Source organism: Lampetra planeri, chromosome 12 (assembly GCF_965212315.1).
Source record: "Lampetra planeri chromosome 12, kcLamPlan1.2.h2, whole genome shotgun sequence".
NCBI classification, from domain to species: Eukaryota; Metazoa; Chordata; class Hyperoartia; order Petromyzontiformes; family Petromyzontidae; genus Lampetra; species Lampetra planeri.
In genome coordinates this window covers 14,701,167-14,718,179 of record NC_136118.1, presented here as the reverse complement: position 1 = coordinate 14,718,179, position 17,013 = coordinate 14,701,167, and the positions used below count along the sequence as shown (strand labels likewise).

At 51.3% G+C, this 17,013-nt stretch overlaps 2 protein-coding genes and 1 long non-coding RNA gene across 7 annotated transcripts in view; 1 reads left to right on the top strand and 2 right to left on the bottom strand.

The window, feature by feature from the left end:
* PLCE1 (phospholipase C epsilon 1) overlaps positions 1-1,981 on the bottom strand; it is a 94,575-nt gene extending 92,594 nt beyond the window's left edge. For all 3 annotated transcript variants that reach the window (XM_078599626.1, XM_078599628.1, XM_078599627.1), the window contains exon 1: positions 1,813-1,981. The gene's annotated coding sequence lies outside the window, so the exon portion shown is untranslated. The remainder of the gene's footprint in view (positions 1-1,812) is intronic.
* A 554-nt stretch (positions 1,982-2,535) lies between these two features.
* LOC144721743 (uncharacterized) lies at positions 2,536-9,625 on the bottom strand. Of its 3 annotated transcripts, XR_013585956.1 has the most exons (5): positions 9,336-9,625; positions 6,861-8,359; positions 4,329-4,404; positions 2,894-2,980; positions 2,536-2,774 (listed from the first exon to the last, which is right to left on the bottom strand). It is a non-coding gene; the product is annotated as an uncharacterized LOC144721743 (long non-coding RNA). The 3 variants fall into 3 exon arrangements; XR_013585955.1 differs by lacking the exon at positions 9,336-9,625 and having other exon boundaries at positions 6,861-8,450; XR_013585957.1 differs by lacking the exon at positions 9,336-9,625 and having other exon boundaries at positions 4,329-4,393; positions 6,861-8,450.
* Positions 6,170-17,013, top strand: part of LOC144721742 (uncharacterized) — a 35,213-nt gene continuing 24,369 nt past the window's right edge. Inside the window, exon 1 of the mRNA XM_078599625.1 lies at positions 6,170-6,514. Coding sequence (XP_078455751.1) covers positions 6,428-6,514 — 87 coding nt within the window. The 5' untranslated portion in view covers positions 6,170-6,427. The remainder of the gene's footprint in view (positions 6,515-17,013) is intronic.

Below are 17,013 nucleotides of genomic sequence, written 5' to 3'. Positions count from 1 at the left end.
CATTTACTTTGGGTGCTGACAGTCCGCTTCTTATGGCGCAGCGTGCAGCCTCCCACTACGACACAATCTCCCTGGTGATCAATCTCCTCTCTATCTAATTCCCCCCCCCCTCTTTTTGGGCAGTGACGTTTCGGGAAACGATCCTTCTTCAGGGCAGTGGTATTAACGAATGTGTTTTATGCGTCTGTACCCGTGCCCCCTCTCCAATATGAAGCCACTGGGGCTATTCACATTTAAATCTCGATTGAAAACTCATGTATTTAGAACTGCTGTTTGTGTTTAGTTTGTTGTCCTTCCCCCGCATCTCCGATGAGCGCGGTTGGCTACGCACGGTGCGAAAGAAGTTCAACACACACACGCATACACTCACACGCACACACACGCGCGCACACACGCGCGCACACACACGTGCACACACACGCCCGTTGTACGACATCGGTGCCGTCCGCAGCTCCATCCCTGCGGCGGGGCTTGTAGGAGCGGTGGCGATGCCGACCCAGGCGCAATGAGCGGGCGCTAAGTGGGACGCGACACGTGTCACGCAGGGGCTCGGGTCACGCTCGCCGTGCACACGGCAGTATCCTGGCCCCCCATGCGTCAGCAGTTCAGCGTCGCGAGGTGCACGGCGTGTGTGTGTGTGTGCAGCGCACGGCGCGCGTGTGTGCAGCGCACGGCGCGCGTGTGTGTGCAGCACACAGGTGTGAGTCCGACTCAGCGGAAGCGTCTGGGATTCGTTTTATCGACGCCCATTGCCGTCAGCCCAGAACCTCGCGCAGGTTCAGGGGGGCTGGCGAGCAGAGTGGAACAACGTGGACGGCCGGAATCAAACACCTCCTCGTTCGAGCTCCAAACATCGCACCGCATCCTGACTTTGACGCTCCTCCTCGCAGACACGAGTGGACGCATTCATGGCATCAGAACACCAACAGGCCGATGCGTACACCTCGCTCGTCATTGGGAAGTTAAAGAGGCGAGCCACAGCGCTGCGATGGTGGCCATGCAACACAAACTATGGACCGTCGAGCACACCGCGGAGTTTTGCGCTCCTTCAATGGAGGAGGAACGGCAGAAGGACACGAACTCTCTCTCTCGCCGTGACGAGCAGACCTCGACATTGGCATCCAGCTCCCGAAGCACATCGCTGCCATACGCAACAAGATAATTGATGCGTCCGTCCACTGTGGCAAGCATCCCCACTGGGAAGACAAAGGCGGAGGGGCGTGGTGCTGTACACACACCCTGGTGTGCCGTACTGCCGCTCCAGCCTTCTTTAGGTGCTCGCTAACAGCACTTGCCCCAATAGTCCGTTGAGGTTATACGGGTGATCTGTGTCTGCACAGGTGTACCCGCGTGTGAATAGAACCCCGTGTGGAGACCATTCCACACACACAGAGAGAGAGAGGGGGACACATTCAGGCGACTTCGACTCGTGGGAGCGACCCGCGCGGTGACAATAGCTGCGACACACCCGACACCCAGCCCCCTCTCTCTCCAACACCCCCCCTCTCTCTCCAACACCCGCACCTGCACAGCAGCCACACGCGGGCTGCACCCGCACCTCGGACGCACGGCTGCCCCCCCCCCCTTACCCCGTCCACAGCCGCCTCCTGCACACGCGGCTCACCCCGAGCTACGCGCGGCTCACAGGGCGCCTCACCCCGAGCCACGCGCGGCTCACATGGCGCGCTCTTGAAGAGGAGCAGCCCGCCGGTTAGCCCGGCACGGCTGCTCGAACTGAGCGCTCTGTCAAGTGAGCAGCAGCAGCAGCGTGACAGAGCGCTAACTCCGCAGCGTCCCGCCTCCATCACTTACCTTGCAGCATCGCTTCTTCACGCCTGTGGCGGCACGGCGCGTCGCGAGAGGCAGCAGGGAGAGTGGCGGCGCTGCTCTCCGAGCCCAGCTCAGCTCTCCGCTTCCTCTGCGCGCCGCAGATCGGAAGTGGCCAACTTTGGGGTTCTCAGTCTCCTCACCTCGCCCTGGCGCCCTGCACCCCACCCCCTGCCGCCCTGCACCCCACCCCCTGCCAGCAGCGAGCAGTGGAGTGAGCCCGCCTTCTCCTCCTCCTCGCACCACCACTGCCTCCACCCTCACACCCCCCACCAGGGCCCCCTCTGTCTCTCTGCACACACGCGGCCAGTGCCGCCACCACGTGGCCAGCCAGCGCCGGGTGCCCTGCAGGGTTCGCCCGCGTCCATCCCAGCGAGCGTGGCCCTGCCGGCGAGACCCTCGTGGTCGAGACAGGGCCACAGTTTTGCTTCGTTGCTTTGAATCGACGCTGCTGCAATGCGGCACTCCCAGGTGGAAGGCCGTGCGGCTCATGGCTTGTCGAAATGGATTGTCTTGCACTTTCTGTACGCAGCATGGACGGGTTGTGCTTTTTCTGTAGAATTGTATTGTTTACGTATGTGATGTTCAGATTTGTGTACAATGAATTTTAGGTGTATCTTGTCATTTTTATTGTTTGTTGCGGTTGAACCCAAATCAAGAGCCGAATGGCTCACAGGGTAAATCCTAATAAATTAAACTGAAACTGTGTAGGAAAATACCTTTATTCATTTGTTCATGATGTGGCGAGATGGGTATGCGATGGAGGCATTTCTTACGAATTTTTGCCCGACCGGAGTTCGCCGTGAGTCATCAAGAATGCTGTGATGCTTACAGCCAGGCCCTGCTGTGCTACCCGAACAATAGCACTGGGTATCCACAGGACAGTTGCACGACATTCCATGTAGCTTCCTCTGCGTGGAAGGCGCTGGTAACCTCCTTCCAGCGGCCTGTAATTAGCAGCAATTTGAGAAATGCAGCAAATTGTTGTAATCCGCTTTTACATGAACGGTTTAGTGAAATTGTTTGGTACTTAATTCGCTATCCGTCATCAAAGAGACGCATGTACCTCATCTGGAATGTGCATGTCGCTCTTCCTCGGCTGCACGGCCCGCCACTGTGCTCCATGCGTGACGAGGAGGCGGGCGACTTGACACTACGCACCGGGGTCACGTGACACGCGACACTCACATTACCCTCATCACTCACAACTCACCTCATCACTCACAACTCACCTCAACCATGTGTCATCAACTCACCTGAGCCTCGCCAGTGAACTCACCTGAACCTCGCTAATCAACTCACCTCAACCACGTGTCATCAACTCACCTGAGCCTCGCTAATCAACTCCCCTGAACCCCACTAATCAACTCACCTGAGCCTCGCCTGTCAACTCACCTGAGCCTCACCAATCAACTCACCTGAGCCTCGCCAGACAACTCACCTGAACCTCACCAATCAACTCACCTGAGCCTCGCCAGCCAACTCACCTGAGCCTCACCAATCAACTCACCTGAGCCTCACCAATCAACTCACCTGAGCCTCGCCAGCCAACTCACCTGAGCCTCAACAATCAACTCACCTGAGCCTCACCAGTCAATGGGAAGATGCCGTTGAGATGTAACGCCCCCCCACCACACGCCAACCCATTATTTTCATTCTACGTTGATATCATTACTTACGTAGTGGCATTGAATGAGTCACTGTAGCGCGTGGCGCTGGGAGATTGGTAGACAATGGGATTGGGGGTCGCAGCCCGTTCTACCAGATGGACACGTGGGCGAGGCACGGAGCCTTCTGGAGGATCCAGAGGGGTGCGGGGCCGAGGGCGGAGCCTGGCCTCGCGCTGGGGAGGACCAAAGGCGCGCTCCGACTCGCAGGTGCACGAAGTGCAATCACGTGGAGCCAGCTGTTCGTTATTTCTGAGATTTCTATTTGTGGGCATTTTTTTGTTCAATTGTGGGACAAAGGGGCGCCGTGAGACACGCACACATAGTGCACAAAACAAACAGTAGACAGTAAACGCAGTTGTCACTGCGAAGTGACTTCAAGCAGCCGGAGAGGACAGATCACACGGAGGGGACGCTACGGGGTGGACACCCGCGTTGTTTGCTGCCTCCAGCGTGCGGGTGCTTGTGTGTGAAATCGAAGCGTGGAGGGTTTATACAGCAGCGCGTGAAGCATTACGCAGCCCTCTGTGTGCTTGCTGCTCAAGATGCCGAATAGGATACAACATGTATCATTGTTTTTTTCTATTTGCAACAGGTTCAAATCGATTTTCTCTTTTTTGGTCATCTTGGACTTAAATTAACTTAACATCAGGCTCATTCTTTCAGGGATTTCAATCGAGCGCTAAATGTGCCGCTGGGGATTGTGGGTGCGGTAGTGTTAATGACATGGACGATACGGCAGTCATTTTAATGGGGGCTAGGGAGCGATGTTTGTAACTGAAGTGTGACCGGCATCAATCACTCGGGGAAGCAGAAACGCGCAGTGTTCGTTACATTGATGATGGCAGCGGTGGCCGACCCGTGCATCGTGATCCACGGGTGGATGACCGCAAGAGCTTCTGTTGTGGATCTCAGGATAAACAAATCAGAAGAAAAAAACCGCTCACATAAGCAGACAATTCTCGTTACGGATGATGGCAAATAAAAATCTCCAACTAAGAATTCACACGACACATGTAATAACTTCTACCAAAATATATAGTATGCTTATTTTATTTAAGCTTCGAACGTATTGACCACAACATTTTTCAATCCAAAGTAAAAAATAATACAGGGGCCGTCCATAAATGACGTCACGCGATTTTTGACGATTTTTGACCCCCCCCCCCCCTTCGTCACACGGCGTCACAAAATGCCAGACCCCCCCTCAAATATGACGTCACAAAGCTCTGCCCCCCTCACCCAAAAAAACATGCTTCAAATCGCTTTAAACTATTGTCACTGTAATGCGTATTTAATGTGGCGCTGCACTCTGATGTTGTAGGAGAAAACATTTTATAAAAAATCTATTTAATTAAGTAGAACGTGTTGTCTATATTTATTTAAAGTTGCGCTTTTTGATGTGACGTCACATTTCTCAACCACCCTTCGTCATACATCGTCACAAATGTCTGACCCCCCCCCCTAGGTGCGTGACGTCATTTATGGACGGCCCCACACACGTTTTTTCTTCAGTGCACTTGTCTTCTTGTTGTTCATTAAAATGCACCAACAATAGTTGTTATTTTACGCATGCAAAGTCGCTTAATGCTGCTGTTCAACTGAGCGCGTGTTGAACCACGCACGTCTCACACAGCGTGCGCATCAGTCCACTCGAGGGCACCCGTGAGCTGGCATATTCAGTCCAAGTCGAGTTATCCTTTCATACAAATACAACCGTGCTGGTACCTTACTGAAACGCGATAACAATTAATAAAACAATGGTTCACGACATCTGCTTTCAGGCTCGCTTTCAGGCCAATTCCCAGGGGCCTGGATTCAACGGGCGTGCATGGCATGGCCCAGGCTGGTTTCAGTGTTCACAAGACGAGGGGACATTGGCAAGCTTGGGACGTATGGTGAGTCAGTCCCAGTGAGAGCCGGTGGCTTGTTTGACACGCTCACGACTGTAAATGTTAAGTGGCGCACCCATTTAGACCAAGACATACACCCAGAGCCGTGTCAATTACAGTTCTGTTCTTCTCCCTCTTTGACTACTTACCGGTGCGAACCAGGGATTCATTCCTCCCTCAATATATTCCGCATTGCTGCAGGCTGGCTTGCAGTAGGGATTGTCAGCGTAAGGCACTACCACTCGAGTATCATGGCTCCTTAGCCATAATAGTCGATGGAAGTTGCCTTACTGATGAAACTGCAATTATAAAGTGGGTTAACTCTTCAACAGCAGAGGGCGGAGGAGCGACGGGCGTATACAACGCAGCAAGTTGGCACAGTTGGTGCATCCACCAGTGGTCTCCGTCTACCCACAGCACCCGTGTCTGTGCTGTGACCTCCTGCCAACGAGCCGACGACGCTTCACGTGGCCTTTTAAGGTGCACCTAGCCTGGCACAAGCGCCGCGGGAACGTCACAGTTGCTGCGGCGGATGGTGAAAGCGGCGGGCGTGGAGTTCTAACGTGGGCGCGGTCACGTTGAAAGTGGGCGTGGTCACATACGGAGTGGGCGCGGTCACGTTGGAAGTGGGCGTGGTCACACCCGGAGGGGCGTGGCCATGGCCGGAGTGGGCGTGTCTATCGCCGGAGTGGGCGTGGCTATAGCCGGAGCGGGCGTGGCCGTGCATAAATTAACTCGCGTCGTGACACGCATGGGGTTTTCGGAGTGGGTGGGGGAGCCCACGTGGCTTCCGCTGGGCTTATAGAGAGGCGGCGGAGGGAGTGTGTGTGGCAGTGTGGGGCTGTGTGTGTGTGTGAGTTCACTCTGTGTGTCGTGTGTGAGTGCGTGTGGGCCGCTCGCCTTGCCCGCTCGCTCGCCCGGCGCGCCCGGCGCGACCGGCCTCTGTTGGCAGCGATCGACGCGGGGCGCTTCCCTGCGTTGGGATCCTTAAAAGCGCGGCCCCCTCCCTGGGAGAGGAAGAGCAACCGGCGGGCCGCCGGCATGGCTGCGTGGGGGACGGGGCTGGCCCTGTTCGTGCTGCTGGCGGGGATGCCCGGCCGCCTGCTCTGCGTGCGAATGTTCGCCTCTGTGAGTGGCGGCGCGACCTCCACCCCCACCCACTCGCACGGCGGCCGATGGCAGCGGCCTGTCGCTCGCTTCGCTACGGCCGTCACCACCACCACCGCCTCCAAACGCCATCGCTTTCAGTAAACCACCGTCAAAGCTCCACATCGCTACCACAGCCACCGCCTCCTCCATTCCGCCGCCGCTCGCCACCATTGCCACGAGCACACCGCCGTTGTCGGCTGCAGCGTTAACACCACTTCGCACACAATGGCTGTATCACAGCGAGCCACATGTTCTATCCACTGCTCGATGAAGGCTTCCTCCACTCTGTCGCCACCCCTCCTAGTCCTGCTGCGATGCCACATACCGTCTAAATGTCCACGAGCTCGTCTCGCCATCGCTCCATCTCCGCGGCAGAGGCCCACACTCGTGCGTGGGCCTTCTCCCTCCTTTGGCTGTCATTCTCTCCCCGGTCTCTCCCGTCGGCCACCATCGCGGCCACCACCACCCGCCCGGCTCGCGATGGGGCCCTGCCAGAGAGGGGGGGGAGCGCCTTTTGTGTTGAAGCGAGCACGGTGGTTGTCTCTGGTTCGCGTGCCTCTTGATGATCCATCGCTGCTGCTGATGCTGCTTCCTCCTCCGTGCTGCTTTGCGCACCCTCCGCCTCGTGTTTTTGTCCCGTCCCCCCCCGTGACATTCGTGAAACGTGTCCACATCAAGTGCCCGCGATTGCACGCCGATTGTGAACATGCCTCATTGTTATGGTGCTGCTTGGTGTCAAGCGTGGCCGGCTCCATCGGCGCACTGTTCTTTCTAATATGTTTTATACTATCAAGAGCCGCCTTCAATATAATCCTCCGTGTGATATTCTGTTGTGCTTATCCGTTGTAAACCCTTCAAAAGTAATTATCTTTTTGTTCAGAGAACGTGAACAAGACGTTAGTTTCTAGAATACTGTACACTTTATATTTAGCCCCCACTTTAATGGATTTACCCGTTTCCTGCAGTACATTTCCCTTGGCTACCATTGGCCATCTCGTCACTCACTGCTGTCTATTTTCCATGTGCTTTTTACACTTTTAATTCTGCAGTGATGTGGTCTAATTGTCGGAAAATTACTTAGCCGCGGAGTCTCCTTGCTTGAATCTAGATATTATGTTGTGTTACTTTATGCCGGCGTCAATGTAGCCGTTCTGTCGTTATCGTTTTAATAACTGGAATGCCATACATTTTTAACGCCCTGCGTAGATTGATTACCACTTCTTCCTATGGCTGTAATTTTCCATTTGAAGTGGTTGATGAGCCCGATGATTGCGTCTTGAGCTGCTGAGTGGTGGTGGTGCATCGCTGGGACGATGCCCTCCCTCCTTGTGAATCGGGCGTTGAGTGCTCCTGAGATGCCCCACGCTGTGTTCTGGATGGCCACAGTCGCACAACGGAGAGTTTCTTATGTTACAGTTGTGCATCATCAAGTATCCCCCCCCCCCATCTATACTCTTGGGGTTTTCGGTAAAGTCACGTAGGTATAAAATAAAATGTGATTTATTTTATTTTATACCTGTGTGAATTTACCGAAAAAACCAAAGAATATGGATTCCTGCAGTCACGAAAGCTTCAAATCAAGATGAATCCCCCCATCTACTCCACTGCCATGGTTTGTGTGGATGTGGTTTTGAATTGTGGCCCATTCACTTCGGAAGATCGAATCCAGGGGATTTCTATGTCGCATCTTTCGTGTGAACTCCATTCGACTTTCCGAGCGTCCTGGGGCATGAAGCTGCCAGTGTTGGAGGCGAGTCGCGTGGGTCCAAGAGGGCTTGCGTGTAACATCATCCCACGGTCGTGGCGAGAGACGCGATGGAGGACCTGGTGGATGGGGAGAAGTACGCAAGGTGCTTGGATGGCTGAATCAGGTTGTGACCGGTTGATTCGGTAGACGTGTTACCAGTACGAGCTACCGCCACTACTACCGCAAACCATTCAATCTCATTTACCACAAACATCACACCACCGTTACTTCCATTACCACCAATTGTACCACCACCATTTCCACTAATATTTATATCTCAATTCACCATCATTACAATGCAGCACCAATATTGCTACCACCGTCATTACAATGTCCATTAACAAGACTAAAACCACCACCTACAAAGGCAAGACAAATATCCCCCGTATAGCCTTTAACTGACTTGGGGCAAGTGCTGTTAGCGAGCACCCATGAAGGCCGGCACGGTACACAAGGGGGTGGGGTGGCCAGCATTATGTTTGATTGCCTTTGTCTCCCTAGTGGCGATGTTTACACAGCACTAGGTACTCGTTTAAGGTTGAGTCGATCTATGGGAGGCTCTGGACCGGTTCAGATTATCGTCACTGGTTAGCGGGAATGGAACCTGGGTTCATAGCTCAGCGCACGGTTACACTCCCACTCCCCACAACCTACACTAACTGAACCATTACAATAGTATTACCACCATATAATTAATTCTAATGGGGAAATGGTAACCATTATTTCAACGTCACTGCGACCAACATTGTCACAACCAACAACATAATTGCCACTGACATCACTAATACTATCGCTACAATTGTCACCCCAACATCATTGCCACGTGCTAGAAAACGGGTCCATAACAGTACCTCCAGAGCTCTACCCACGATCGTAATAACCGGTATCATCATCATTACAGTACCTGTAGTGGCATCTCAAGCAGAATAAGTAACTTGCATAGTTTTGTGCTCACGAAACAAACTGCTCATCACAGAAGACACAAGTCGCGTGACGTTGACTCGAGTCATTGCGAAAGCCGACTTGCACAACGATGCCCCCCCCCCCTCTTACCGAGAGCATGGGGAGCCTCGCGTTGTTGTGGATGTGTGTGCACGCGCGTGTGGGGATGCCACGCACGCTTTGTTGTCGGGGGCCAGGGCACAGCCGAAGGTGACCCTGGTGGCTCCCAAGAGAAGCCAGACGGTGGAACTTGAATGTGAGGCCAGGGCACAGACAAAGGTGACCCTGGTGGATAAACAATAGAACCCAGACCGTGGAACTTGCTTGCGTAACAATGCAGTGCTGGGAACCGGGTGATGCTGGCTACTGCAGGGTCAATGCGACCTCTGACTTCTCAAGGAGTGGTCAGAGCGCTCTCCCATGCGGGGGAGGGGGGGGGGGACTGGGTCCTAGAGTTGGGGCGGGGGACGGGGAATACACTAACACATTGTCTCTTGTGGGCTGTTGGGTGCTGATGAAGTAGAGCGATAATTTTCCACTACGTGCTTCATACAGATTGATTCACTTTATAACCAGATCGGAGCCCATTATGTCCAGAAGTATTTTTGTCATGCATTTCAGGAAGACCTGATGGAGGCATAACCACTGGTGGAGCCAGGCGGGGGTGGCACGTGCCCCCCCAATGATCTGATCGAAATCCCTAATTTCGATCTGATCATTGGGGTTTATTAGTAATAAATCGGCAATTTGCGACCCTCACTGCCACTGTAGCATATTATTACGTGCCAGGGACTCTGATATGATAGGACAATAGTCTGAGTCCATAATTGTCAATAAGTAACGGCAAAGCGGTTATAAGCGACTCGCAGAATTGTGCGCAGTTGTGTATACAGTACACACGACTTCCCTGAAGATAAACACCTTCAGCGAGCGCGATGCCGATCACAACGCGTTTCGAATTCGACCCTCGATCGATAACTGCGCCATCGCCGCACACGCGTCGAATAAAAAGCAAGGGACAAGTCCTTACTTGCTAACAACTCCTATCATTTTTCATTGCTGGAGGGGTTGCCCCCTCTACCTGAAAATCCTGGCTCTGCAATTGGGCATAACCCTCCCTTAATATCACAAGTATCCATGAAAATTTGAGGTAAATGGCATATAGTATTCTAATGAAAACCTCAATTTTTTATTTTGGTAGTTTGCAAACTGGAAGTGTTTTTCATGAATAGCACAGTTGGCATTTGTTTGGTGATTTATGCATTGTTACGGGTTTATTATTAGAGCTGACTGAATCATTGGTTGGCATTTTGCTATGTGTCGCCTATTTCTCGTTCACTATGCCCTACGTTATTTTGTTTTTTCAATAGGGAAGACAATTTCTGTGTTTGCGAGTAGGATCGGTTTTTGTAAAGACAATTAAACTTCTATCCATACAAAGTTTATTAATATTTAATTTTTACTAAAATTGAGCTCCATACGAGAGCATACGACCTGCAATACTGGTGCTGTGTCTGTATGACGGTGCAATACTCATAATTTCTAGGTGCTTCCATTTCGAAAAAAATACATGAACTCTCTTGATTAAATTCCTTGATTGATATTTTATTGATTTGTTATAATGATTATTTGGGTTGCGCGAGGCACATCTCAACCTGCAAGACGATTATGGTAATTGTTATTGAGCATTGATCAAAAGGCTAAACACATCAAATGCTCGGCATAATCACAGCATTGGGCCACATTTAACATTGTGACCGTGGGCTCTGCTTGAGAGAGTTTCAGAAGTAAGAATCATATTCCAGGTTACAAAGCGATATCACTTAACTCTGCAGCATAGTCGTGCGTACATGCAACGTAGCCAGCCCCCACGCTTGTGGGCGTATCTTTCCTGTCTGGCACGTAGTGTGACTGTCACCCTGGCGACGTCTCGTCGTCACTTGTGCAACAATATCGCTGCGCTCATCGCTGCATGTGCATGCATCGTGGAAAATCGTGCTTGCGATAGCCCCACCGTGCTAGAATAAAAATAGACTTGGGTTTGTGGTCGTGGTGATGGCACCACTCCTCCTCATACCACGTGGCATCACCACGACGTATGGCATCCACTTGAGATGAAGATTTATAGACCGACTGCAGCATAGTGTCGGGTTAATTTCATTTTTAAGTCTGCGAGCACATATTATGTTGAAAGAGTAATGTTATGTAATAGTGTACAACGTGGGACCTCCTTTGCTAGTACCAAAATATGAGAGGTTTTTACCCTTTTATCTGTTATCTTCAGTGTTACAACGTGCTTGTAAAATGGCAGTGCTACCATCCGTATCATTCCCACTCATGTGCCTGCCTCCATAGGACACCATGATTGCGCTTGGCCCACAGAAATATGTGTGAATTAACAGTCTCTCCCCTCCCAAGACATGGCCTCCCTTGCAGGAAATACAAACTCTGGCACTGCCTTGTGCCTTGAATTTTGATGTACTCGGTGTTCACTTGCCACTACATCTCAAGAAACCACAAGGAGCGTAAGCAGACGATGGGGAGCTGTAATAATCCGTGTTGGGGTAGCGAGTTGGTCTTCTTATTTGATATGGCGAGATTTAATTTGCAACATGTCTATCCCGGTTATTAAGTAATTCATTAGGCTCGGTGACGGCTTTGTGCATGGCGGTGCAATTGCCCATGAATCGGCAGTGCGGGCAGTTTTGGGATTGTGTGATCCATGGTCTGGCTCTTGTGACCATTGAAGCCACGTTGCTGCACGACTGTTCTTCATTTTCCATTGGAGGAGGTGACGGCACATCTGCCATGCCCTGTTCTGCAGCAGTTCTAGGGTCGACCACTTTCCTGGTGACGATGGGTGATGATAGATGGTAATTCTTAGGTAAAGGAGAGGAACGACTTGAGCTAGTAACAACAGGGGAGTGAATTTTAATTGTGGATGTTCAAAAGGACAGGAGTTCCAGACCATAGGACCAGCATAAGATAATTTAAAAAAAACCTCTTTCATTGACCAGACGTTGACCGGTGGGATTTAACAGGAATCTGGTGGTTGTAGTGGAGGACATACGAAGCAAAATGAGGAGGGAGAGAGAGGTGCATGCAAGTGCACCAAGACCTTGAAGGCAGGGAGGGCATTCTTGTAGTTTATCCTGCATTTAATTGGGAGCCAGCGAAGGAATTGCCATCCCCAACGCACATTTGAACATCGGGGCACTAACTGATTGTTCTTGTATGCACGAAAAGTTATTTGTTGCACGTGCAGTCTACTTGGAACAAGAGTGTGTGCCCTTGTTGTGTTTTGGCATGGTTACGAGACATTCTATTCAGGCTGAAGTCTGGCCACACAGACCAGGATGACTGCGTGTGGCTCCGCGTGACTCCTGCCGCACACCACGTCCACGCTTGATCCCAGTGTTCCAGCTTGTCTGACCAGACCGACGCTCGGCCATCGTCATCTCCGTGAATTATTCTTTTCCCCCCCCCCCCCCCCCCCTTTTCTGATCGGAGCAACTGGTGCTGTAAACATAAACGTCGTGTCGATAATGCATAAACTGGGGGCAGGCAGCCAGTTATTCATGCCGTGGGTTGGAACAGAAGGTTGGTCGTGGTGCAGCAGCAGCACGCTTGGCGACACGCTTGGCCGAGTCTGCCGTACTACTCTGGGCACCCTCCTCACACGGCCTTCAACAGCCCGTATCCACTAACCCGGCTGTCCTGCAGCATTTCTCTCCTGATAGCGATAGGGCTGCGTCTCCTTGGCGGAGAGAATCGCTGGCGTTGCAAGAGTCGCACGCATGTCTGATGGATTGCCTGAAGCTGTAAGCTGCTGGTTCAATATTTTTCATTGCTGTACTGTAGCTGTAAGTGACTCCAGGAAATACAGGGTGACTTGTATAAACCACACAGATGTTTCGGTAAGCTGTACCATACGTGCGGGTTATTTTCAGCACGTGATCTCATTTAGGTTCACTCGGAGGGATAGTCGTAACACAGATGGTTTTCTTCGTGAACTGTTAGAGTAATAGGGTGCTGTGGGAGCTACAAGCAGCATGCAGCCTTTAGCCACTGAGTGAACTTGCCACGCCACACAGATCACTCGGTTTGTTTTTGATATCGCGAAGAGCTGCTTGCGTTTAAATGTCATCTTGGACATTCGAACGGTCACCCCTAGTGGCAGCTGTCCCCGCGCGGTGCAAGGCGAGTCTGCACCTCTCCTGCAAGCGGGCGGTAATAATCGGTCTGCCAGTAAGGGGTGTGGTGACTGCTGTGTGTAATCCAAATCGTGTAATTTTCACAGTAAATGCAGTCGTGACGCCACCGAAGCAAATGCATGAAGTGAGCCGCGCCGAACACGAGGCGTGTGCAGTCTTGGGGGTATTCCAGATGTGCCACGCGGAGGTGGTGTTGCAGTGGGAGTTGCGGGGCAGGTGAAAGCCCGTGCCTGTGTGCGTGCGCTCCATTAGCTGCGGCAGCCTCGGTGGGGATTCCATGGAACGGTGAATGATGCTGCTGCGAGTACAGTACTGCTTAATTTGCCTCCAGCTTACGTTATGATAGCTTATTCGCAGCCCTGAGTCGGTTTAACACGTAGGCTTTCGTGACCAATATCATCCGTAATAGAGGTTGTTTTAGGTTACATTGCATAAATATATGAATGTGTCGTTAAACCCACCACCACCCGACACAGCCAACTAGTAAGGGTTGTCACGTAAATAGAACATGCCAATTCGTTACTCGTACAGCACACCGGCGTGTTGGAAGCCAAGCCACAACATATGCAATCTGAGTGACGTTTCACCATTAATTACAACTAGCTTCCATCAGGCGACAGCCAGATTTGTAGAGCCACAACCAGTAAATGGTTGTGGCTTGCCTCTCCAACACACCGGTGTGCTGTACTCGTAACGAAGTGGCATGTTCTGTTTGCGTGACAAACCTTGCTAAAAGGCTGTGTTGGGTGGTGGTGGATTTAACGACAAATTAATATTTGTATGCGATCTCTAACCCAAAAATACCTGTTATGGAGCCCTGAGTCGATCCACTTCTGCACGAAGACCTGTCATTTCGATGTGCTGGTGAGTGTGGACTGGTGAAGGCGGCCATGCCCAAGTGCAGATATGGTTTGCCCCTCGTGTTAACAATGGAAATCACTCGGCTCATGCGGCTTGTTCTACGTATTTTACTTGTTTTTCCCGCAAAGTCGCACCGATTCCTGTATTGGAATTATTATTTTAAGATGTTTTCAGCCAATTAACGATGAGTGTTTATTGTACAAGCGGGAGGAAAACTGGAGTACCCATAGAAAACCCACGCGTGTGCGCAAGAGAGCAACACTCCATCCCCATACAGATGGAAACTGATGATGATTAGTCGGCTCGCTGTGCTGCCTTGTCCTGGCGAGCCGGGGTATGGCACCTCCTCGATGCCCACGGGAAGGGAGTTCCATCTGTGTGGCGATCCTAAATTATTTTTAGTTTTACAGAAACTTCATTGATGTTGCTACTTGTCATGCACTCTTTTCAGTTCTTTAATATTACTGTATTTTTTGTTGAACGAATAATTGGTACAATGTTAGTATTCGTACATTTTTATAATACTATAATCTGAACTGGTATTCACCGGCAGTATATTTGGTTAATTATACGTTATTTAAATATAAATCAAGTGCTGTATAACTAACATGGCATGCATCTGTAGTGGTATCTGCGCTGTGGTTGTGTGTGTGTGTGTCTCCATGGGTATTGTGACTGCTACCGTGATAACGCTGCGGATGATGTTATGCTGCGTGACGAATATCGCTTGCTGCTGCTGGGCGCTCAGCTGTTGGTCTCAGCTGCCGTGCGTGCCACTCCTGAGCACCAACAGCTGCCAGCGTACACACAGTGCCTTGCTGCTCCTGCAGGGCTGAGCAGCGGCGGCAACGGTAGCAGCGGCCGCGCGTCTCTGTTGTGACCTCATTATTCTGGCGGTTCTCTAGAGTTGTCGAGCCTGGACGATGACCTTCCTTCCCCGTGTCGGGGACTAGGTCTGCCTAGACACTGAATGTTTTGTCCTTGGCCGCACTGTTCAAAGCGCCACGCTTCACGTGAACCCACACCGCAGTTCGCTTCGCTTTCTGCGTCTTCCCTCGCGCTGCTCGACTTTGGGTGTCGTCACTCTCTCGCAAGCTCTCGTGGTAATAACCTGGCACGGTTCAAGCTTTTCTGGTGACGTTTGGTGTTGTGGCCCCTGGGCCTTTTGGGACTGTTCACGGAATAATGATGAAAAAGAGGTCTCCAAGTGTAATGCCGATGGGACGGAGTGGTGTTGGGTGCCTGTAGCATGGTCATTGAGATGCCACCCACAGTTGTTAACCAGGTTTGGGTCTGGACCTGCTCTGAAATTCTGCTGCTTCACAAGTTCACCAAGCTGTTACAACTTATCACCGGGATTGTATGCATGTTGAACTTCTTTTGCACCATACGCAGCCAACCATGTTATTGGAAGGTGCGGGCGGAGGGATTAAAAACTAAACGCACAAAAAACTTGTCACCGTGACGATTGAGTCTGTAATGATTTTCCGCTCAGGATTGAATGCTTTGTCCTGAATAGCTATTAATCTCTTTGACCCAATCGTGGTGTGTGTGTGGCCTCTCGTGGCAGCAGGGGTCGCGTGAACTTGCTGCGTGCAGAGTGAACCTGCAGCATGAACCCGCCACGTACAGAGTCAACCCGTACAAATAAATTCCGACACGGCAGCCAACTTGATGCGTGCCTCGTGAATATAATAATAATATCTGCATGTTTGCACCCCTAATCTCTGTTAATAGTAATAACAATGACAATCTAGTGCCGTAACTTGGCAAGGTATTACAACATGGAGACAGGAATCGTGTTCTCAACTAGCTGTCATTTAATCGGTTTTTGAGTATACGCTAAAGTCCGTCATCGTGACAGATCGCATGCTTGTGGAGCGTACGTGCATATACTGTACGCAGTAAACGTGAACCTGTAATGACGGTAGATGTGTTTGTGTGGATAAGAGTAGCAGCTCCTTAATTCAACCGTTATAATCCATTGGGTAATAGGCGATTTGTATCGTCGATATGTACATTGAACTTATTTCGCACTATGTAGCCAACCGTGCTAATTGCAATGCCACCTCAACGGAATTACGTTTTGTGATGCGGGGTCACTGCTCAAATTCCGGGACGAGATCAAGTGTCAGCGTGATCTCCACAAACATGAGGGGGCCTCGTGACAGCAGCCTGGACGTCATGATCCCATTGAAGTGTTTTTTCTTCCCATCATCCAAATGGTCTCCGGGTCCTGGAGGAAGTATATTTAGACCCCCCCCCCCCATTCTTTTCAGATAACACGACTAACAGATGAGAGGATAGTGAAATTAGGAGAATTATACTGTGGTGTTTGTTGTATAATAACAGTTAATACATAGACAAAGACTGCCCCATATAGCCTTAACAGACTGAGACAAGTGCTGTTTTGCGAGCACCTTCGAAATCCGAAACGGCACATGAGGGGGTTGGGTGGCCACAACTATTCTCGGTCACCTTCGTCTCCCGAGTGATGTTTACACTCCACAGCAGGTAGTCCTCTGAGACGGAGTTTACCTCGTAGGGAGGGCCAGGACCGCTTCATAGAATTGTCCCCGGTGTTGACCGTGAGCGGGAATCGAACTCTGGTAGCTGGATTCGTAGTGCAGCTCGCTAACCGCTCCTCGCGACACGTTTAGGCACGTGTACCCGCTTGCACAAGGAACTGCCTGTTATATCGGTAATTCTCTATC